We start from the raw sequence: 23800 nt of genomic DNA on the forward strand, positions 1-23800 counted from the left end.
TGCGGTAAAAAGTCACTTTCATAAAACTGTTCAAAAACTGTGAAGTTTGTTTGTTGTTTTTTTCTAAGTTTAAGTTTGGGGTAGAAAGTAAACTAGATTAGGAAAACAGTCCAAAATATCTGCAACTCTCAAACTGTTAAACTTGAGAATTGCAATCTTGTACAGTAAACAGACAAAAGCCATTAACTAGAATAAAAGCACAAATAACTGTATTTTCATTCAAAAGCTTATGTGCCTTTTAAAGACTTTTTATAACATAAGCTGCAGCAGCTTTGTTTTTACAGAACTCATACTTTCAGAATGCTGTAATACAGGTCAAAAATTCAAATTACAATCTAACTTGTTAATAAAAATAGTCTAAAATAAGTCAAGATTTACCACAGAACCTAGTTTGTTGATTACAGAACTTGGTCCCATATTGAAATTTGTGTCTTTCCTGCTTCATTATTTTGTCTTGCAGTTACTTGCTCCTTCTCTGAACTTTAATACTGCATTTAAACCACTGCATTAATATATCATTATTTCTGAGCTTTTCTTCCACCTCTCCCATTTCCATTTGCTGTAATACAGTAAAATATTGTATATACAGTGTCTACAAAATAAAACTGACTAAAAAAGTATCTCACTTTCTCATAACCTGTGTGGAAAATGTTATCCACCACACAAAAAGATTAACTGTATACAGAAGGCAGAATCAGGCCCCAAACAAACTGCATATATTCAGTAACTAGGAAAAAAAATCCAAGTATTTTAATTCCATGCCTCTATTTAATCACCTTTACATCATTTACATCCAGGTAAAGGAAAATCCTACCATGTCCCCTCACTGCTTATGAAGCACTCTCAGAGGATGTAACTGCGAAGAAGGATGCTTTTTCCAAATGCCTTTGCTGTTGATTATTTGAGAGAAAAACAGAAACAGATATTCTGTCAAATTTTCCGCTTGATATAACAGCTAACACTCACACGAAAGGTCAAAATCTTCTTGTCAAATATTTTAAGGCAAAATTCAGAAATAATTTTTCACAAGACAAATGTGCTTAGAAGGTAACCACTTTTAACAGATCTGGAAATCCTTTGAAAAATAAGAGAGAAGAATATATTAATTCTCTTAATAGCAACTTTCTCATTACAACATTCTGTCAATTAATCTGGTTCTGCTGGAGTTAAGAGCCACCTTAGATCCATGGAACCAACATATGAAAACGATTTCTCCCATTTCTGTTAGCTTCATTTTTTCAATGACAGTAAAGAAATTAAAAACATAAATTAAATACAGATCAAGAACCGAACATAACACAAGTATTTTTTCAAAGGCATTTTACTGTTTACTTACCCACAAAACTACTCTCTGGAAGAAATGTCCATCATATCACCAAGTTCACAACTCAGACATGTAATACACTTACGCTACATTCACAATATATTCACAACTTCACGGGCATATTAGAGAATTTTATGCTGCATCTCAGAATTATTCTGGTTTTATTTGAGCTAAAGAAATGTCATGAGAACAGGTAAGTATCAAAACAGACTTCCATGGGAGCATTTCTTACTTTCACAGAATAGACTGCAAATGATTTAAGATGCAATCCATAATTTACCCTGGTGGGTGTGGATTTGAAGGGCTGCTTAACTGATAACAAAGACTGGGCTAACTGTAACATCATGCACAAATGCACTAAAATACTTAAATGAAAATCAGGTGTCGTAAAAGAATGCTGCATTTTAGATTTCCTAAATGTTAAGTTTTCCTTGCACAAAAACCAAATCCATACAAATATTAAAAAAGAGTGAACACTGGATTGGTTCAAAACAACCACCTTCCCCAAATGATTCAAAGAAGAGACGTAGTGAAAGTCCTCAATGTTTACTTAGAAGAAAAATTAATCACCTAAGAATATCCTTTATCATGAAGTATTTCTGTAAAAATCTTACCTACTTTTTAATTGAAGTGTCAACGATAACACTGCAAAATCAACTTAAAACACTTTAAAAGCAGCACTACTTATAGTCACAGTGCACTAAATCTGACTCTTTGCCAGACTTCTGTATTAACAATTTTTCCTCACCAAGCAGATACGCTGACTAAATTATAACAAAAAAAGCAGTCCACTTGTAGTTGCTATCCTGTAACTCATCTGAGTTCCCAAGTAAGAGAACATGCAAGTATTTGCCAAAAGGAAGGTGAAAGCCGAAGTTTTTCAGTGCTACAAAGAGGTCCTGTAGGAGAAACTTCTAACAAGCAAACACTCTCTTTTATATATGTTACATACGTTGCTTACAACCAGAATACTTCAGTTTAAGATTTTTCCAATAAACTTTTGGCCTGTCCACAAATACAGCACATAAAACATAGAAAAACATGAACAGAGAAGCATAAATGAAACTTTCTGGCATGAAACCAGGTTCCATAATTTTCCAGCTAGTCGTTTTTACAAGCTGTAGGCCAGTTACTGTAAAACTGAAGCAACATGAGGTAGACTTGAATAAAGATAGATCTTCATTCATTTATTCATTTGAATAAATGAAGATCTGACTGAGGAAAACAATACACTGTACCAGGCAATTCTAGTATTTGCGAAGTTTAAGAAACTGGTCATCTAAACAAATCCAAAAAGATTAAGAAACATTGCTTTCTAGTTAAATACCCTAACCCAAGTCCACACACAGTAACTCTTCAGCTACAGTGTCTGCTTTCATCAAAAGATATCCAACAACGACTAGTATTTTATTTATGTAGTATAGACCCAAAGGTCAGAATCATGTTAGGGACACAATGGGGATCACAATCATTAGGGACAAACAAAAACAGCTGGATCTTACCTAAACATAAAAGTTCCCCTATAGTTAAACAAATTTTTAATAATTCAGAAAGAGTGGGGGAAATGAACGAGAAGACTCGATAAGTAAATAATACTTAGAAAGTTATAAAAACCAGCACCATGTACAGAAGAGAAACAAAGCCTGAAGAATCTAACTCCATGTCTTTTTTGGATCTTTTATGTTAATATGTTTAGAAGAGACAACTACAAGCTATCGTGCCAAAAAAAAGATACACAAAACTGCATTCAGGAACTCTACTAAAAGCAGTGTGCTTTGTGCCACGTATAAAACAAAACTAATACAAACACTTTTTCATCCTACACAATTCTAGGCCTAAATTAGTGAGCCAGTAGCCATTGTAGGAAATTGTAATGGTGACAAATATTTTTAGTAGGGCCTGTTGTGACAGGACAAGGGGTAATGGCTTTAAACTAAAAGGGAGTATATTCACACTAGACGTAAGGAAGAAATTTCTTTACAATGAGGGTGATGAAACACTGGAACAGGTTGCCCAGACAGATAGTGGATGCTCCATCCCTGGAAACATTAAAGATCAGGTTGGACGCGGTTCTGAGCAACCTGATGTAGTTGAAGATGTCGCTCCTCATGGCAAGTGGGTTGGACTAGATGGCCTTTAAAGGTCTCTTCCAAACCAAACCTATGTTTCTAAGATAACGTTCAGGAAAACTCGTCTTTAAATGGCAAACTTTAAATATATTTAATTGACTCTTTAAGTGTTAGTTTCTATAGAACTCCCCATCTGAACAGTTACAAAACAGCTCTACCAAAACCGATCTTTTTACCAAAAAACACTACATATTAAAAATGCTAATAAATCTAACACCTAATCTCTGGAAAATTAAAGTGTACTTGATGGAAGACAGAAGTATCAGATTCAAAATCCATTTTCTTCAGGGAAGACACAAGAAAAGCACTAGTTCTGGTAATGAGATAAACTTACTCTCACAAAAAGGCCTGTGAAATATTCAGGAGAAAAATTATAAATATTTTAATTAAAAAAACCTTTAGCTGGTATCAATAGACAAGCAACTGCACTAAGACAAGCTAATTTCTGTGTCTCAGTTTACTGCATTATCATTATTAAAATTTTCTGCTCTATGAGAGCTACTGAAGCAAAACGTGAGAGGTGAAGCAAAAGGTCACACAAAAAAAAAATAGAAGGTACTATCTGTAAGAGACAAACCAGATCTATAAACAAGCTTTCCTCACACTACGCAACAGAGCCTTTAACAGGTTTCCTCACACCAAAAAATACTATTTCACTTATTGCTTCTTGGGTGTTTTCCCCTTTCTTTAAACATAGACCCTTTGAATAAAGACAGACTTTTCTAACTGGAGGAACTTATTTTGGCTGCAAGCCTCAATGCCACCAAGTAAGATCTCAGGATTCAGACAGGTGGGTGAGTCCAAAATAGGTACCAAGTAGACAACTGAAACTGAGAGTTAGTTTCTTCTTAGTCTGGGTAAATACGTGTACAAACTCCAAGTCAAACTTAACTGCAGTAGCTGAGGAAGAAAAAATGAAAATTATTAAGGCAAACATTAATTTTAGCTTCTTCAAAATATCTATGGCATTTATCAAACAAATTACAAAAGCCTCATTCTTACTTGTCAGAATATAAAAAACTGAAGAACTCCGTATTTGAGGAACTTAAGTTGGATAGGCAATTTTTTTTAAATTGTGAGCAGTAATAATTTTTGGAAATAATATTAAAATATAGAATATAGACTTAGTAAATCTGCTCTTTAATAGATTTTATCATTTTATGATAAAATTGTTATGAAACAGGGAAAAGCCAAGTATGTAAACAGAGTATTTTCCAAACAAGCATACCAGATGCATTTGAGGTCTTTCTATTAATAATTGAATAAAAATGGCATCTGCTAAAGCTGAGGCCTCATTAAACATCAAGACTGACAAAGACAGATGACATTTTGCCATTACATATGAAATATCTGAAACATCTGAAAGGCGTTTAGTTTCTTGATCATCAGTCTTACTCAGGGAAAATAACATTATAAACAAAACTAGATAATCTAGAGAACATGGAAGAAAAATTCCTTATCAATTACTGTAGAAGAGAACAAATCTGGAAATGCTTAAAAGCATACTGCAACACCTAATTTCATGCTAGAGGTTTATGCACATTTGATAGCACATGAAGGTACAAAAATTACTTATGAATAGTCACTTGTTCTGTTTGCAAGTTCACATGAAGTACATATTAGTATTTTCTAAAGCACTTTGTGCAAACATTAGAAACGACTGCAACAGAGTAAAAGATTAGTCTCCTAAATACAGCACAAAAAAATTTATCACATCACCTAAATACTCACAGTTCACACATACAGAAATACAAAATTATAAATTAAACATTGTAACAATTATTTGCTCCATTACTGAAAAAATTACTTTAAGCAGTATCCTTGAGACACAAAAACTTAATCTAGAAAGTCAATTATGAACCATCCTAAAATGGTCATAGAATACTTACAACCCAAAGATATCTTATTCCACAAATAGCTTCAGTTTATGTATATAAGCACATAATATGCCACAAAAAGATGGCTGAAGTTCTGCATTGTTTTCATGCAGTGTCTTTGCATACTAAAAGCAGATGATAGTTAAAATAATTTTTCCTACCTGACAATGTAATTAAAGGCTGAATATAATGTATGCAGTTTCTGAAAATAATACGAATTGAATATTTTAAGGCCTGTTAAGAAAGTATTATTCTTGCCTAAAGGAACAAATTTAGTATCCAAAACACAAAGGAACAGAAGAAACGCATGATTTAAGAATCGCTCCACTGGTGTATATCACTGTACTCCTGCAAAAATAAAAATAATTTAATGCTACTGCCAAAACTAGAACCACCCACAAAACCACAAACTGCATATTTATAAACTGCTTGCTCACAGGCCTATAGCATGTTGCTTTAGGCACAGAAAGAAACTTGATCACTGAAGTAAAACCACTGCCAAGAAAAGCAGGAATGTTTTGCAAGGTTGGTGTTTTTAGTTCTGTGTTTAATGATCTGCCTTTCCCCAAGCTCGTTTTACCTTAAAAGGCTTTTAAAGTGTCAAACATGAGCTACTGCTTCCACAAGTATGTATGCTGGATTGCAGTAAGGAGGTAATTCATGTCTCCCAACCATGTCTCTCTCTATAAAAAAGAATTTTTATAAAGCACCAAGAAACAAAGACTTTATTTATACAACCTCTCAAAACTTCACCAGCATCAGCCTCACTAAGTATACTAAGCTGTCAAGATAAAATAACCAACATTATTAGAAAACAGATCAAATTTGAAAAGATCCTTGGAAATTTTTTATTAATTTCACTGGGCATCTGCCTTAGTCTAGAGTAAGGTAGGAAATGATTCTGTGAACAATTCAAACTGCTTACGCTACTAGAGCTTTTGAGCATAATACTATCAGAAGAAAGGATAAAAATACAGTTCCATTCACTTGAGAGGCACAAAGTGCAAAAAACTACTCCTGAATTAAAGAAGTCCAAGGAAATCTGACAGTCTTGTTTCAAACATGTCTAATGCTTAACTTGCAAGTTAACGTAGAGGTGAGGGATAAGACACACCTCAGTTGGCTCCAAACAGTAAGAAATGGAAAGCTACATTTATAAATGCTCCAAAGAAGGACAAAACTCTTAGAAGAAAAACTAAATGTGGTGGGAATATGAAGCTATGAACTTCACTCTTGTTTTGCAATGTGCTTTTTTACTCCCTTGCTCTCATCTGTCTTACAGCTTTTGATACAAGTCCACTACAATCTCCACTGTCGAAGCAATCTCCACTGCTTTCGTGGCTGCCACTTTATGCCGATACTTACACAACACACTTGAGCAGCAGTGCTCCTGCAAGAAAAACTGAAGAAAAGCAAAACATCTACAAATAATTCCTGAAAAGACTATGAGATTAAAAGGAAAAGTATTTAATATATGAAGTCTTACATGAAAGAACACGAAGCATTCAGAAGTTTAAACTCATTTCACAGGAATCAGTTCCTTACATATGCAAGTTACACTTTGAAAAAGAGGAGTTTCCACGGAGGGAAGAGGGCAAGGACAGCCAAAAATCTCAACTCCCTCTTTAAACTATCAGGAAGAAGAGCTGTAAGTTCTTATTGCAACTATTGTTTCATCAACTACAATAATCACCTATTTCACACTGTTACTACAGAATTAAATCTGTACACCACAAAACTAAGACTACAACTCCTACATATTTTGGTCTCTATCATAGGTACATGAAAACTATTTTAATATATTAAATCCAAATCACTCTAAGCTGGTAACATGAATAAAAGTATTTCCTGGAACTGGAATTATTTGGTAAAAAGGCTCCAACTGAAATTTAACAGTGTAAATCTAAGCAAGTGATTCACAACTGGATAGTAACCGCTGCATGTTTGAACAATTAATGTATTAACCAGCACTCAGAAGTACTTTTTTTTTAAAAAGTACTTGTGCTGTTGAAAAATACAATATTGTTTTCAATCACCATCAGCAAGATCCTCTTTCAGACAGAGGAATGTACACAAAATAAAAATTACCAAAATACTACAGGAAAACAAGTTTCCCAATTAAGGTACTGTGAAATTAGAATGCATATATATTGAGATATAACAACAGATTTTAACTAACTGACTTTTAGAAAGCAAGGGAAAATCTCTAAGCAATATGGAAGTGTTTATCAATAACTTATCTAGTAGAGATCACAGAACCAGATTAGTAAATTCTTTAGGCATCACTAGGCTGCCCATTAGACTAACAATCAATGCAATCAAATTTCTAGTGTACATCAACAGAAACAAGAATGCTTCAGGAAAAGAAATCCCCCCACAGAAAATATTTTTATCATCTGTAACTAAACAAAGTAACTGGACACTGCATTAAACTTGATTACAAGATGCTTTTCAAAAGCAGTTATACTTAAAAGAATCAAAGTTTAATGACTTAGGGAAAAGATAGAGATAGAAACTTTCAACAGGAAAGTGTAACACTGCAGCCCTATATGAGAGATTCCAATTCTGGTTGTCGCACTTACCATTTATCTTCCTCTTTTAGACTGAACAGTAAAAAGGGATAGGATATAAGCGAAGAAAGCTTACTTTTCAAAGCTTTTAAGAAACAAAAACAAGGATTAGAAACAATTATTATTGTCCTTCTAAATGGTTGGCAAGAGAATTTAATATGTTATAAGGATTATGCCAAAAGAGTTTATCAAGACCTGATAGGGTAAAAAACTATCCACCAGTATAAAAAAATGCAATTCTTACCAACAGTCAACTTTTAAACTCTTAAAATAGAGAATAACTTTTTCAGTATATGTACAATGGTAATCTGAGACTAGAAGTAAGTACCAGATGGAATGTGTTCCCAGTAAACAAGTATTAGTAAGAACAAATAAAAACAAATCAGTTGTATAAGAAATTTTAAGTTGAAAACAGATTTGATGTATCATTTTGCAATCTCCAGACATAGTTCACAATTTTTGTCTGCTGCAAAATGCAAAGGCTTTTTCAATTCCCATTCACACTACCTAAGTACAGTTATCTAAAAAAATGTTGTAACAAACACCTATAAAATGCCAGGCGAGTTTAGTCACAGAGCTGCCCTGATTAGAAACTGCTGCTAAAGAAAGTAAGTAAACACATAACTTTCAATTTTGTTTTGTTCTACCCTTTTTTTAAGGTTCAAAGAACATCAGAAGTAAAACACATGTCAAAACATGACCAGAATACTAAAGACTAGTCTAGATAAAAGATTTTTGTCATATATTATTGTATATGCCACTTCATATGACATTTTAAAATAGAGCTGTACTACATATTCCTTTACACATAACTTTCCGCACTTTCAGTAGGGCTCTTACTGCACAGCTACAAATATATATTCTAGCAGTGCATAATTAGTTCCAGATGAACCCAACACAGTGGGGAGGCTACATTCTTCCAAACCATTCTTCCACCTTTGCCTTTCCCCTCCAAAAAAATTCAACGTATAAAAGTCACAAAAACTGTGCATAGTGATTGAAGTGCTTTCCATTCGAACCACTCCTCTTCCCTTCTTACCCTACATTTTTGCCAGGTCCAGCACAGCAACTTGGAATAGCTTCTATTTACACAGAGTTAGGAATTTAAAAACGTAGATAAGCAATGAGGATGGCCAAACTGTGGCAAGCAATTCAAGCACAGAGACTAAATAACGTTTTCTCAAGACAGATATAAGAAGAAAAGCAGTTAACGGCTGTGGTGGCCAACGTTATCTGGTTTTCCCCAGCACTCCAAGCTGCAGAATATAGGCCACAACCTCCTAACAGCAATGGAATCTGCAGGAGCTACTGCTATCCCAAGCCTGTGGGTTGGCTCCCCAGCTTCCAGCTGGTGCAGTTCTCTGCAGCGAGAAGCACGGGCCTCACACAACAGGCAGAGGAGCATTTTGACAGGTAGCTTACAGGGTCAGAAAGTCAGGTGACCCTAAAAGATGCTACATCAGGATATTAAGGTGAAATTAAATTTCACATTTGGCAGTACAGAAGTCACAATCAGTAAGTACTATTTCTAAATTACATCAGGCAACTGTTATATGCTATTTACCGAAGTTTGTTTAATAATATTTGGAACACACTAAAGGACAGTATGAGTTTTGAACTCCTGGTCTTCATCAGCCCGAAAAAAAGACATGTTGAAAGCAATTTTCTTTTACAGTGTGAGCACTTACAGAAATAAAAGACTAACTGCTTTCTGATCCAAGTCTCTCAAAACACTGAGTGAAAAATCAACTGATAGCTGTTAGTAAAATCAAAAGAACTATTTTGCTTTCTCCCAATCTTTACTGAAAACACTAAGTGGCAGAGGATGGGAAAAATGTCCTGCCAAGAGCAGGAAATCATTCATTTTCTAGCATCTCTTAGGATGTCTCAGAACATAAGTAATAAATTCTTTGCAACCACACAGAAAATTTTAAGGTATAGAATGTAAAATAGGTATTTCTTCCACAAAAACAGAAAGTAGCTGAGAAATCAGCAGTTCATTTCTGATTCATGTATCAAGTTGTATCTGTGAAGGGGAGCAAATTTCCCTCCTGCAGACCACAGTTGTTATAATAACATAAAAGAGCATTGTGTGAATCGCTTATTCATTGCTTCCTCACTAAGAATAGCTGTAACAGTAAAAGATATCCTACTCATATGAAACTAAAGCATTTGCAACACAGGCTGCATTCATTTAACTGATTTGGTTGGTAGAGAGAGCCATATTCCTTTACCAAAACAGATCATCATGACAATTTAGAAGCTGACTCCTCTGATACCACCATTTTGCTAGTCCTGCAGAGGCAGAGCATATCTAAATTACTAAAATAAATAATGTAGAAATTATAGAAGAGGACAATTTTTTCCCACCTTTATAATCTTTCAGTCTCCTTTAGTAAAGATTTTTATATTTTCTTCATCTAGTTTTACAGTAGGGTCAAAAAGAAGAGTGATTTCAGGCTCCATATGAAATTAACACTGCCCATTTTGTTTCTGGAGTATTATTCTTAAGGTAAGCATAAACCAAAACAAGCAATTCAAACAAGCTTAACACCATGAACTGGTTTCAAATTTAAATCTTCAAGTAGACTAAGGTACCTCCTCATGGAAACATCATTGATTCCCATCCCCTTTCCCAAATAAAAAAAGACAAATTATCTAAACACCTTAAGGTAACTGAAGTGTTACATCACCAGCTCGTAGGAAAAATAACAGTGATGACATCATACAAGAGAATAACTACACTACTGAATATGCACCACTTCTCTCAGGAGAATGACGGAATTCTAAATTAAAAACAGTAAACATGAAGATGGCAATTCAATAGCTAATACAACAAATAATACAATAAAAAAATTATTTTGCAATTTGGACTTTCATCATAGATTTTGACTTACATTGTCCATGAAATTTGGCTTAAATCCTCCTTCCTGCTGACGTCGTAATTCCTCCTGTTCCCTCTGACGTAGCATCTCTTCTTCACGACGTCTGTGTTCTTCTTCATGTCTAGAATATTTTTCAAAAATTATGTCAACTTAGTATCTTCACCTGTTCAGTCTGCTACTCAGTCTCAGGACATAAGATCAAGCATATAAACAAAACTGGTCATTACCTATTTTTTTATACAGTGTAAGGCACTAATCTACTCCACTTGATGAGTTGGAATATTATTGAAGTATTTTTAAATTTTTTTAAACTGGAATCCAGGTAATTGCAATACCAGTATATACTATGTAGTCTTTCAGGTACATACTGGTAAGCAGGTTAAAACTTTTTAACAAGTCACTATGGATTAAAACATTTCAATACTGCCAACACATACATTTTTAACTCTGAGTTCGTGTTGTTCTTTTTTCTTAACATTTATTGTGATATTTAACACAAAAAGTATAAACTTAATCAGCATGATGATACTATGTCTATTTTCTTAAATTTTAGCAGAGACATGAAAACCAATATTTGCAATATAGCAGAACATAAAGTGAAATCACCCTCCAAAATCCCACGTCAGACTATAAAATTGCAATGCTACAGTTCTATATGCAGATCCCCTGCCCATAAATCTTAGAAGCATGTTCACATCTATCACAGCTATGCTGCAGTGACAAGGTTAAAATAAATATGAAACAAAAAAACTATGTTAAAACATTTCTACACTATTTAGAAATCTCAGAAATTTACAACAGAACTAGTAGAGCTGATACAAATGAAAAAATTCAAGAAAAACTTGAAACCATTCTTTTACATTAGCATTATATTAACATTATCAGAAACAGCACATATGCTTTTGAAAAGCAAATTTTTAGCAGCAGAAACACTTCTATTTGGTATAAATAGCAAGCTCAACAAGCTGAAGAATCTAAATTCACACAGGCCTACAGCAGCTGCATGCCACACTTTTGCACAGTAGAAGACAAAATACCTCAACTGTATCTGCTTGCGTTTTTGAAGTTCTTGATTTCGAAGTTCTTCCAAACGCCTCAATTCTTCTTGACGACGCATGAGATCTACCGGGATTAAAAGTGTATTTAAATATAAAAGCTGTCAATTAATAGTGTGGCAACATAAAAATTGTTATTACTGTAGGGTTACAGTTATAACATTCAAATTTTAAACAAATTCATCAATGCGTTTAACTCATTTCTTCCCATAAAGCTATGAAAAAACACACTGGATCTATGGCTCACAAAGGCAGAAAGGTACAGGATGGGCAAAGTCTCCACAGCAGGTTATGACAACAGAAATTTGAAGTCCTCAAAGAAAAGGAGAAAAACCTCACAATCCCTTAAATCACATCCTAGTTTTACATCTGGGGCAGGGCATCAATATTCTCACAATGCTGTATACTGCTAAAGTCAAGTATGAAGTACACTACACCTAGTACACTTCTAGTACAATAGATATGGACTTACTTATACTCTCCACTATCTATTGCAGACCACTATAATGGCACACATCAGAAAAAAAAATTATATGAATTTCTGTGCATGAAATTCAAACCTCCATGGAGATTTATCACATGACTCTATAGCAACTTAGAAATTACTCGTATTTTAACCCCCACCACAAAGGAAGAGCCATAGCCTCTTTAGAAGCACTTAAAATGCTCTTAAATAGCAGGGCACAACTCATAGTTATTACCTTTGCTGACCAGTCATATTATTGATTCCTGCCTGGAAATTTATCCTTTCTTCAAAGAATACTAATTCTACCTTTTGTTAGGAAGCAGTTCTTTGTCTTTTCTATCTTCAGAGTACATTGGTCCAAGACATTATTTATAGACACCACCAGGAACATTCCACCCATACAAACTATTATATGCCTTTTATGTTTTAGTTCAACTATTCTGCACATTTCTCTATGTGTTTCTTCACTATACTAATTAAATAATCTTTTTAGCTATGCGAATCACTTTCCTCAAAATTGCATCAACATAAATTATCATAACTTAAAATTTTACTTTGATATCCCGAAACTACAATGACCAGTATATTTTGCCCAAATATCATGTATTTGTTTTCATTTCTAACAAAGATTATCAGATTTTTACTCTCACAGCATCCTTCTTGACATTAGAAGTCTTTTCTCAAGCACATTTTGCAGGATTGCTTTTCCAATCTCTTCTGCAAAATTAACACACTTCACACTTGAACAGAATATGACTACATCGAAGATTCACTCAAATCACAAAGTCTGAGGGCCACTTCTTTCCAACAGTGCTTGCCACAAAAGGCCTGGCCACTGTTATCCTGATACTTCAGGAATGTCACAAGCACACTATTTTTCCTTTTAAATAACCTTCAGAATATTTCAGAGTGCAAGTGTACTCTTCTTTTAAAATGAACCTTTAGGTTGCTTCAGGGTATCAGAGATTAAGAACTGACCCACTCAATACTGTCCACTGCGGGAAAAGATGTTTCCTTTTCAGTTCTTTGTCCTTTCAATTTTATGTAGCATTCCCTATTTCTCGTGCACACTGGCACAGGATTTCCTACTTTCTCTCCATTAGTAATTGCTACAAATTTATTATTTACTGCCCTTTGCTCTTAAGGTGTAGCACACTACTTTTCCCACTGTTCTCTTAATTTTTTTCCATTGTATAGCTGTGATTATTGCCTTTGCTGAAATTGTTAGTATTTTAAAGTTCAACATAGCAATTCATCATTCAGCAGCATTTGACAACAGCAGAATCTTGGCACAAAGCCTTACGAGCCAAGGGAAAATACCGATATACAGGTTTGGGCTGTGCACAAGAGCCATTCGTATTAAAAGCTCTGCAATTATGGTAATTCTCTACTGACATATGTTGGACACGGGCTCTTTCTCCGAACTGAAAAAATCTGCAGTAAACCAACTGTGGAAAAAAACCCAAAAAGCCTCTGCACTTTCTTGTGCTTCTAAAAAGACAACATCTTCATTTTATCCTCATCCTTCCACACAGCAGACGGAAGAAGGTAAAAGTGTACTCTTATCTCAGAAGTTAATCCTACAAGTTGGAATACCAACTCCACAAAGACTTTAAAGCAGTTTTAGCTGCTGATTTTTCAGGCTCTAAAAATGGAAAATAAATGCCAAGCTTCCACTAATTGATATAAAAATTAAGCTTCTGCTTAAATTCAGTCACGCTTCCCAATATTTTCATAATCTATTTAACCATCATTATGAGAGAATATTTATAAAAGCTTGACACATACCACAGTATGTAGACCAGAAATATCATGTAATTTACTTACACATAGAAACACGTATTCTGCTTTACAAATTACTTCTGACTCAGTCTGTCAAAACATGACACTTAAAAGTGAAAAATTACACATATCAAAAGAATGAAATCTACCTTCAGTATTAATACCACACCACAAAAATCTGAGTACTTAAACCAACACATTCTAGAGTTCAAGTCCTACTAACTCTCATAAAGCAGTTTCTACAAAACCTTCACTTGCGGGAGTATATGGACCAGTAAGCTCATTATTTCATCTTCTTTTTAGCTCCTACATAATTAAAATATTGCATTTCATATTTTATAATAACTAATGCATCTTTAAATCTGACTTAGTGCATCAGGTATACAAAAATATTAATTCTAGGTTCTGATGCCTTAGAAGTTTCCTTGCATCTTTCTTAAAAACCCTGTGATGCAATCTCATTAATAAAATTAATACTCTCAGCATGGCATAAACTTAGACCCACAGACACTGTTTAGACCAATAACATTTAGAGGCAGCTAATCTCTAAAAAAAAACCCACAAAAAAACATAACCTTATTTTCATACATACTGAAGCTGGAGAATTGAGTTTAAAACAGAAAGAATACTTACTAACCCCTAGATCTTGGAAAACATCTGCAGGTGAATCAGCAGAAATCTAATTAGCTGAACAAAATTCCAAGTTATCTGGTACCAAGAAAGTACTCTGCTAACTGAACTGTGAGGGGAAAACAAATCCTCCTCCCACACTAACAGAAAGCACATTTCCTCACTGGAATATTAGCACCAAATGCATTTATGTTCTAGTGGCTCTTTAATGGGAGCAGTAATTCTCTTCCTTTTCCATATAAAAGCAGGGCTTAATAGATATTTCAAAAGAGGAATATCTTTTCATTCACACTGTACTTAAAAGAAACCCCAGTATCTACAAAACACTAAGCTGCTTTCCCATGTTTTACCATCAAGAGCTTTTCTATCTTAATAAATAGGCTACTGTCATATTGTCTCACTCAACATAATTAAGGCATGATAATTTAAGAAAAAGTAATCCCTAATCTTGCCCTCAAATACAGGTAACAGATGAATGAATTCTGAGAAAATATAAGAAAGAGCATGAGTTCTAGAACTGGACCATTAACACTGTTAAATATTAGCAATTAGGTAAGTCAATGGTAAATTTATCCAACCTGTATCTTCAGCACTGAACCATCTTAGGAAATATCTATCACATATACACACAGAATTAAAAATATATGTCTAATTGAAAAGGGAGGGCTGTATGGTGTATTATAGGCATTGCTGTTATATCCTATTAACATGCACATTCCTCACCTGTAAGATACATCTATGCTTACACACAAACTAAACACTTTAACATTTTTTCTTGGAAAGTAAACCAAGAAACAACATGACAGTTGTCATTTCAGGTGCTGCAAAACAGTTTACGATGTTACTACACTCTGTATTAGATCTTATGCTTTATATGTTATTGTATATATAAATTATGTTTTTAGTAATTATGCTCTATATAAGACCTTATAAAAACAGCATGGCTTCACACTGAAAGCATTTGTGCCTTGTCAGGAAAAAAAGGCTAAGTAAACTTTTTCCTAATGACAACTTTCAGTTGCAGTAGTTTTAAAAATACTATATAAAAAATGAAGTACGTTCCTTTAAAACTCCTTCCCAATTATGAAAATGTTTTAAAGCTTATTTCAGAAGACTCTGCATTTACATGCAATATATTCAAGCATTTAGGTTCTCTAATTCCACCAGTCTAGTGACTAACCTAATCTACCTCATATACTTTCAACGTTGCCTCCAAGTAAGCAGGAAAAAAATTAAAAGAAACCAGTCCCACACAGGGAGGCCATACTGTTGACAAAAATGTCCCTTTGGAAGTGTAAGCTTTAAGTAAAGCCAAGTAACTGCAGCAAACAACTTCTGCCAGTTAATTGGGTTAGGTTTCGAAATGCATCCACTACTTAAAATCTCATCAAGTTCACACCACTTCAAAATGACAAGGCATTCTTATTCAGTCTATCAAACTACTTGTTGTACTGTCTTATGATCTAACACTCTGAGGGATAAAAATTTTTTTAGGCAGCCATGATCTCCCTTTAGATTTAAAAAACAAAAACCTTTAGTACTTGCCCCGCTACTGTTCTCTCTGCCCAAGAAACAGAAGCTTCACCCTGCTCCATTTGTTAAGATAAGGCTTGAAAGCAATTGCTAAAGAACTTTTTGCCCCAATCAGGAAAGACAAGATGTTCAAATAATTACAAAAAAGGGATAAATAATCTTAAAATTTGAACAACAACAGAAATTCACGGCAACTGTGTGCTATTTTGAGTTGTTACATACATATAATACTAGGCATATATCAGACTTCTCAGCTGGGTTTCAAAGGAAAAAAAGTAACATTAGCTACTGGAACATTTAATATCATACTAGAGGTGTACAAAACAGCTACAAGTACAAGCTATCATTTTATTTTTCCCTGCACATGACCAGCAAATAGTACTCAGTCCTATCTAGTACCATAAGGAACATCAAAAGTGGAAAATAATCTTTACTGATGAGTGTGAAGCTACTATTCAATTATTTTACACGAACTATGTAACTAGACAAATTTAAGTGAAGAAAACAGACCTAGACAATTGCCCCTTTCTCAGTTTCTTAATTCATTTCTGCAAATCATTGAGGAACATGTGTAAGGAGAAATATTACCTCCTTTTTCTCAGTTAAATTTCATTGAATAGTGGCTGGCAAAATCTTTAAGTATAACATACAGCATGATATACTACACAAAAAAAAAATCTGTGACAAAACAAATTTAATACCAGTAGATTATCAATATTACCTTGCCTCATCAGCATTAACTGATGCTCATGCCTAGCTGCTTCCATTTCTGCCTCTAGTTTCTCTTTGGCTTCTCTAATGTTCCTGTCGACCTGTTCACGCTGTTGCTTTTCCATCTCATCAAGAGCCTTCCACCGTGAAGCATACTCAAACTCAAACGTTCCAGGTTGAGCAAAACGTGGAGGTTGTTCTCTTTCCCTAATAAAAATTTTGCAGTTAAAATGTACAGAAGGACACGTTTAGATCAACAGCTGCAACAGTCAGAGCATGTATAAACAACTTCAAGTGCAGATCTGACCTTACATCAACCTGTCAGATGACTATATTCCAAACCAGACAAAGCTTAATTCAGCTGTTAAGTCAAGTAACAAAGTAACAGGGACAGTTTTCCAAAAACTGTCCAATAAAGATTTGCCCAATTTATTTAAGATAAAAATTCGTATTTACACCAGTACAAAATACCAAGGTACAACACCAGATTAACTGTGTTCAGCCTTCTAAAGCAAGCAGTCAATTCATAAACCCAGTTATTTAGATAACTATCAAAGCTTACTAGACAGCTCAGAATATTAACCAGAATCTGTACACATTAAAAGGTGTCAACATTTTATTTCCTGTTCTAACACTAATACTGTACCTAACAGTCACCAATTTTTAGGAAGTGGTATTCTACAGCCTTACCAGAATACACATTTTTGTTTCAAGCAATATGATTTTTAATGGCAAATTACAATACTAAAAATAAGTATTTTCAGATTAGGTGACTTCTCTACCTCATGATCAAGACTCACTTTTTCATGTCACGCTCAAAGTTTTATCCAAACTGTGGAAGCTGCAAAGACATACCATCCACTGAGTTTGCAAACAGTTAAGGGACTGTTCAGAGAACATAAAAATCTGAGGGTACACAAATCTCTGCAGGATTAGACCACATCCCTAATCCATAAAAGACTACAGTTTGTCTGGCAACAGGCTCCCACTGACTGCAGTGTAGGTCAAAAATCTCTCTACTTTAAAAAGCACACAGAATGTAAAACCAACAAGCCAAATCAGAATTTTACTATGATTAGAAAATTCTGGGAAGGCCCTGTTTAATCCTTTGACACAAAACAGCATGACATACAACAGTACTTCCTGTTACTCAAATCCAAAAATAAAAATCTGTGTATATTTATCAAGGTAACTAAGTACATAAATCATGTTTTATAAAATAAAGCTAATCACAACTTACTTGTGGTACTGTTGTGTTTTTTGCATTAGCTTCTCTGGGAGTCCATCTTCATCATCAAATTGCTCCATTGGTTCTACAACAACAGGTCGAGGTGTTCTGGAAAACATTTCCAATTTAATAACTGAATCATAGATCAAGCAGTTACAGTTATTTTAGCATTCTGAGGAAACACTCCAGAAAGCTAAAACGTATTCTATAATTCCTGTATCTTGCCTTAAATCCTAGACTGTCAATGAATCCTGATTTTAAGAATTACCTTTGAAAATAATTGTTTCTATGCCCAAAATCAGCTGTTCAGCCCAGAAACCACAACTTGACATAGTTCTGTTTGCTATGAAGGAAAGATTTTTTAAAATATCAAAAGCATCTACCAACAACTACAACATACTTAGGAAGGAATTACCTTTTTGTTTCTATCAGTGAGGCAACACGGGGGCCATGATTATACTGAGAAAGCCTCAAATTCAAAACAGAATAACACAACCTAATTTGATATTTCTACAGACTTTTAGAACTTATTATTGAAAGTTTCTCTACAATTGAAAACACCTTGGCAATTTGGCATTAATATTCCAGTGATAATTAGAAAGACATTTCTGCTTAAGTTATTTAAAACCCATTCTTTGAACAACCATACACTCACAAATCAGAATTTATCTTTGAAAATCACGTCCTTGAAATGTAGTAACTAGAGGCAAGTACTAGCCAGTACTGCCAGAGATAGCAGTATAAGAATCCTGAACTGTGTAAAAAACTCTCTGCATCAGTCTTGGGAGCAGAGCCTACAAAACATATTTTAAACCGCTAGAAACACCAGCACTCATTTATTATGTTCCACACCTTTATTTCACCTTGCAGATCATCACCCACCACTTGGTGCATCAAGTCTAGATTAAAAAGATGAAGTCTGGAATCACAGGGCACAACTCAGCAACTGTTTCTTCTGATGGTATCTGCATGGCAATTGATGACAGTTGCTTTTTAAACTGCTTTTTTAAACTGAACTGTGGCGCTAACAAGTTATGATTCAAAACAATTTTAAATCTATAGATCGTTGTTTCAGATGTCTAGTTTTGATACATTTAACCCATGAATGTAAAGATTTTCTTCTCATCAAGCAAAGAGTTTTCAGCTAATAAATGTGATTTAGACTCTGAAGCAAAACTTAAAAATATCATGGCACCACATTCATGTTAATTATCTTTGCAATTGTGCTTTAGGGAACATGTCAGCCATCTAAGCGAGACAAAGATCAAGTGCTTTTTATTCACCGAGGCCACAGTTAGATGGTCAATTCAACTAATCTATCCAGCTGGTAAAACAAGACTACTACCCCTCATATCCTGGCTTCTTCCCCCTGCCACACCTCTCATGCCAAAAATAACACTCATGTTAACACTGGAATAGATTAGTTCCCTTGTTTGGCTCACCACGCTTCCATTCAAATACTAATGCCAAGAAAACCCAGGGGATAAGAATAAATTGCTGGCACCTCCTGATAACAGTAAAGACCTATTCAGAATGAATTTACTATGTAGCAACCAAATCAGCTCAGTGGCACACGAGATTTATGAGATTATCACAAGAAATAGGAGTTCCAGACCCCTTACCCACCTGCAATCTCCTTCTGATAACATTTTCTCCTGCACCTGACATTATCAAGCACCATCATGTGTTTAAACAGACCAAAAAGAGCCCAAGAAAAACTGAATGCTTTTCTGTTGTTTTAGCAAGCACAAGAGGCTTACGGAAATATCATGAAGTTCTCAAGCAGATAAAAAGATCAACAGCACAGCCAAGGTAAGAAAAGAACTACACGTTCCCCAATTCAATGGCAGCAAGTTTCCAGACTGTGAAAGTACAGTCTTATTTTCCCAAATGAGAATCAGAAAAATAAAAATTAAAAAAAACCATGACTATTCATCATTTCAAATAGCCTTTCAGAAAGCATTTGAAAATGTCACTTGTGAATGTGGTGAAGTACAGCACTGAACAACTCCCTTCAGCACTTACAGAAATAAGAGATGTAGAAGTTCTGCAATTTGTAAGTTTGCTTGCCCTAGAAATAGAAGTTTTTCAGAGATTATTGTTATAAACCTCGGCAGAATCTCAGTCTTCTTAAGAACTAGGAAATGCCCACGAATGCAGCTTTTGTTCACAGCAGAAAGATACACTCACACAAATTCAAACAAAAGCCGGGGAACTTACGTTGTTAGCAAGAATGCCCCATCGCTGCATCTTTCTAGAGCTTTTCGTGCTGGAGGTTTTGCTGCAAACTCTACGAAACCTTTTCCTGTAGCTCTGCCACGATCATCTACTACAACAACCGCTCTTTCCACTGGCCCGAATTGAGAGAATGCTTGTTCCAGCAGCTCATTAGAAACCACAGGTGAAAGATTCTTGACAGTTAAGGCAGCTCCGTGTGTAGCAAATCGAATTCGAAGTGGTCTGCTCTTCAAAATAGTACCATCAAGTTCTGCCTTCGCTATTTCAGCCAGGGTCCTAGATTCCTTTATCAAGATACAAAATATTTCATAGATTTTATTTTCAAAGACAACAGATGCCACTTTCATGTGTCCCCCCTCAAGAAGCAGCAAAGTTGCTTTCTTTGACTTGACCACACTAGCATCAGGGTCATTCAACCTTTTCCCCCCACCAATCAAAAAAAAAAATCACCGAAGTTCCTGTCCTTTGATTGAAAAAAAAAAAGGCATCTGTCATCCCCTATGATTTATTCTAAAAAATGACACACACACTAATCTTTGTTGCACATTTGAGGACTTAACAAATTTCCATTATGACAGTGCTGCCCCATAAAGGCTTTGAGTAGAGTTGAAAACTTGATGCTTTTTCATATTTACCTACTCAGATGTTTATATTCTACATTCCTAGCTCCACATAGCAGGAACAGTATTTTCAAAGACTACACTACAGCACCTAAGGTATTTTGGTTTGGCTTCTTGTTTTGCTTTTTCATAAGTGAAAATATCACACTTGCTCTCAATGGATGTCCAATTCAAATTTCATCAACAAATGATGAAATCACCTTCTCTGCTCATATCTTCTCACATTTACAGGCTTTCTGCACCCACATCCATGAGACAGTGTGCATGAACAACTGCTTTTTTTCCTCACTTCACCGAATTTGATACCTGCAATCCCTTAAAGAAATTATTCTTAAGATCTTTCTCCACAGTTCAACTGACTAGGTAAGCTAACATATATATATATATATATATAAACATTTCCTGAACATAATGGAAAAGGGAAGTTCACATAAAAGCTCTATCTGATCTATATTACATACCAAACTGAATAATGGCATGTAAATACATCACACTTCCTCCAGAAAATTGTTATTTCAGGCTAGGGAACTCTCAGGGTAAAAGATGTATGGCAGAATGCCACAAGCATTTAAAGATGACAACCAAAAAGAAAAAAATTGCTCGCCAGTAAAATATATGAAAAAATCATATTTAGAGACACCCAAGGAACTCTAAACCTATTCTGAGATTGATATAAATAGGAGCATTCTAGACACGGCAATCGTGAAAACCAAAACTGCATATTAAATTGACATTTAAATACAATATCATAAACTTTCCGGATGATTCCTTTTTTTGCATGCTCAACTCGAGCATGTTTGATCAAATACTGTATTACCCCTAAAAATCCAGTCTTATCTGGGCACAAGTGATTTAAACAAACCAAGGTCGCCCATTCTTTGCAATTCCATGATTGTATGTTCTGTTTTCACGATGTGTGAGCAGCGGCATTTCGAAATAATTCTGCCCAGCGCCGACGGGTGAGGCGGGGTCCGAAACGCCAGGGGCCGGGAGGGCTACTCAGAACGCAAGGCTTTGGCTTGCATGTAACAGGGGAAGGGGGAGAAAGAAGAGGAGGGGGAGGGACCAGCGCTAGCAGCGAGCAGAGAGAATGAGAGGCAGACATTGCCATTTTTTTACACCCGCCGAAAAGGAAGGGAAGGGGGCGGGGGGCAAGGGACCGAAGCGTCCCGCTTGCAGAGGCAGCCCCTGGGTCACGGGGCAGCCACAGGGGCTCGCCCGGCTCCTCACCAGGCGGATGAAGCCGAAGCCACGGTCCCGATTGATGAAGACCTCGCTGGGCTCCCCGTAGCGCTCGAAGAGGCGCTTGAAATCCTCCTCGGTGATATCCGTAGGCAGATTCCCCACGAACAGCCGGCAGCGCTGAGTGTAGCTCTTCTCTCCAGGTTTGAGAAAGCTCTTGATATCGATGGTGAAGCCACCCTCCTGCTCCTCATCTCCGCCACCTTCTTTGCTCGGCGCCAGCGCCATGGCCGCCGCCGCCTCACTCTCCGTTTCTAGGCCCCGCAATCCTTTCAGGTTGCCGCCGCCGCCGCCGCCACCCCCCACCATGCCCAGCGGCGCCGCTGGGGAGCTATTCTCGATCCGCACTTGCTTCAAGTTCCTATTCGCGGCCATATCCGCTCCTTCCTCGCCGGTTCTCGCTCGGGTGACGCGGATCCCAGCTCCGCAGCCGCCGCCTCCGACCCTCGGCCGATTCAAAATGGCGCCGCCGCCAGCCCCGGCGAGTTGTAACGTCCCCGCAGAAGCCCCGCCCAGAGGCAGCGCCCCCGCTCACGGCCGTGGCTGCGCCTACGGCTCACGGCGCTCCGTCTTCGGCTCCGCAGAGGCGAGTGCGTGGCAGCGGCTGCGCTGCCTGAGGGGGATAACCCGCCCGGAGGTTCCCTCGGTGCGTGACTCGCCCGCACGGAGAGCAGACGCCGGCGCAGCCATGTTATATTAGAGCGATGGTCTCTTCAGGCGGTCCCCAGGCAGAGGAGCCCCTCGACGGGGTCTCTCCCGAGGGAAAGGCAGGGAGGTGGGATGCCCTGGTGGGGTGTCTGGTCGCTGCGGAGGAGGGAGGCAGGCGTGACACGAGAGAGGCTGAGGCGGCTGGAGGGACAGCCCTGGGAATCACAGAGTTACGGAATCACTTAGGTTGGAAAACACCTCTGAGATCGTCGAGTCCAACCTCTTACCGAACACCAACATGCCAACTAGATCATGGCACTAAGTGCATGTCCAGTCTTTTCTTAAACACCTCCAGGAACGATGACTCCACCACATCCCTGGGCAGTCCATTCCAATGTCTAATCGTCCTTTCTGTGAAGAAATTCCTCCTAATGTCCAAACTAAACCACCCCTAGCACAGTTTAAGACTGTATCCTCTCATCCTGTCACTAGTTGCACGGGAGAAGAGACTGACTCTCACCTGGCTACAGACTCCTTTCAGATAGTCATAGAGAACCATAAGGTCACCCCTGAGTCTCCTTTTTCTCCAGGCTAAACACCCCCACCTCCCTCAGCTGCTCCTTATAGGACATGCACTCCAGAGTCTTCACCAGCTCTGTTGCCCTCCTCTGGACATGCTCCAGCACCTCAATGTCTTTCTTGTAGTGAGAAGCCCAAAACTGGACACAAGACTCAAGGTGTGGCCTCACCAGTGCCAAGTACAGGGGGACAATCACTTCCCTAGGCCTGCTGGCCACACTATTTCTGACGCAGGGCAGGAAGGACCACCCGGGCACTGCAGTGGAGCATGGGAGGACCTGCG

At 36.7% G+C, this 23800-nt stretch overlaps 1 protein-coding gene across 8 annotated transcripts in view; it reads right to left on the reverse strand.

The window, feature by feature from the left end:
- The window catches only part of PSPC1 (paraspeckle component 1), a 61865-nt gene extending 39087 nt beyond the window's left edge, over window positions 1–22778 (reverse strand). For 7 of the 8 annotated variants that reach the window (XR_010428268.1, XR_010428265.1, XR_010428266.1 and 4 more), the window contains exons 1-6: window positions 22279–22778; window positions 20411–20712; window positions 18203–18298; window positions 16973–17169; window positions 11823–11907; window positions 10798–10906 (exon numbers count right to left, since the gene is read on the reverse strand). Coding sequence is in view for 4 of the 8 variants with exons in the window: in XM_064645285.1 (XP_064501355.1) it covers window positions 10798–10906; window positions 11823–11907; window positions 16973–17169; window positions 18203–18298; window positions 20411–20712; window positions 22279–22665 (1176 nt within the window). In the remaining 4 variants the exon portion in view is untranslated. Of the gene's footprint in view, window positions 1–814; window positions 891–10797; window positions 10907–11822; window positions 11908–16972; window positions 17170–18202; window positions 18299–20410; window positions 20713–22278 lie in introns of all 8 variants that reach the window. The other variant, XM_064645286.1, reaches the window with a different exon arrangement.
- Window positions 22779–23800: the final 1022 nt, after the last annotated feature.

This window comes from Pseudopipra pipra, chromosome 2, assembly GCF_036250125.1.
Source record: "Pseudopipra pipra isolate bDixPip1 chromosome 2, bDixPip1.hap1, whole genome shotgun sequence".
Classification (NCBI taxonomy): domain Eukaryota; kingdom Metazoa; phylum Chordata; class Aves; order Passeriformes; family Pipridae; genus Pseudopipra; species Pseudopipra pipra.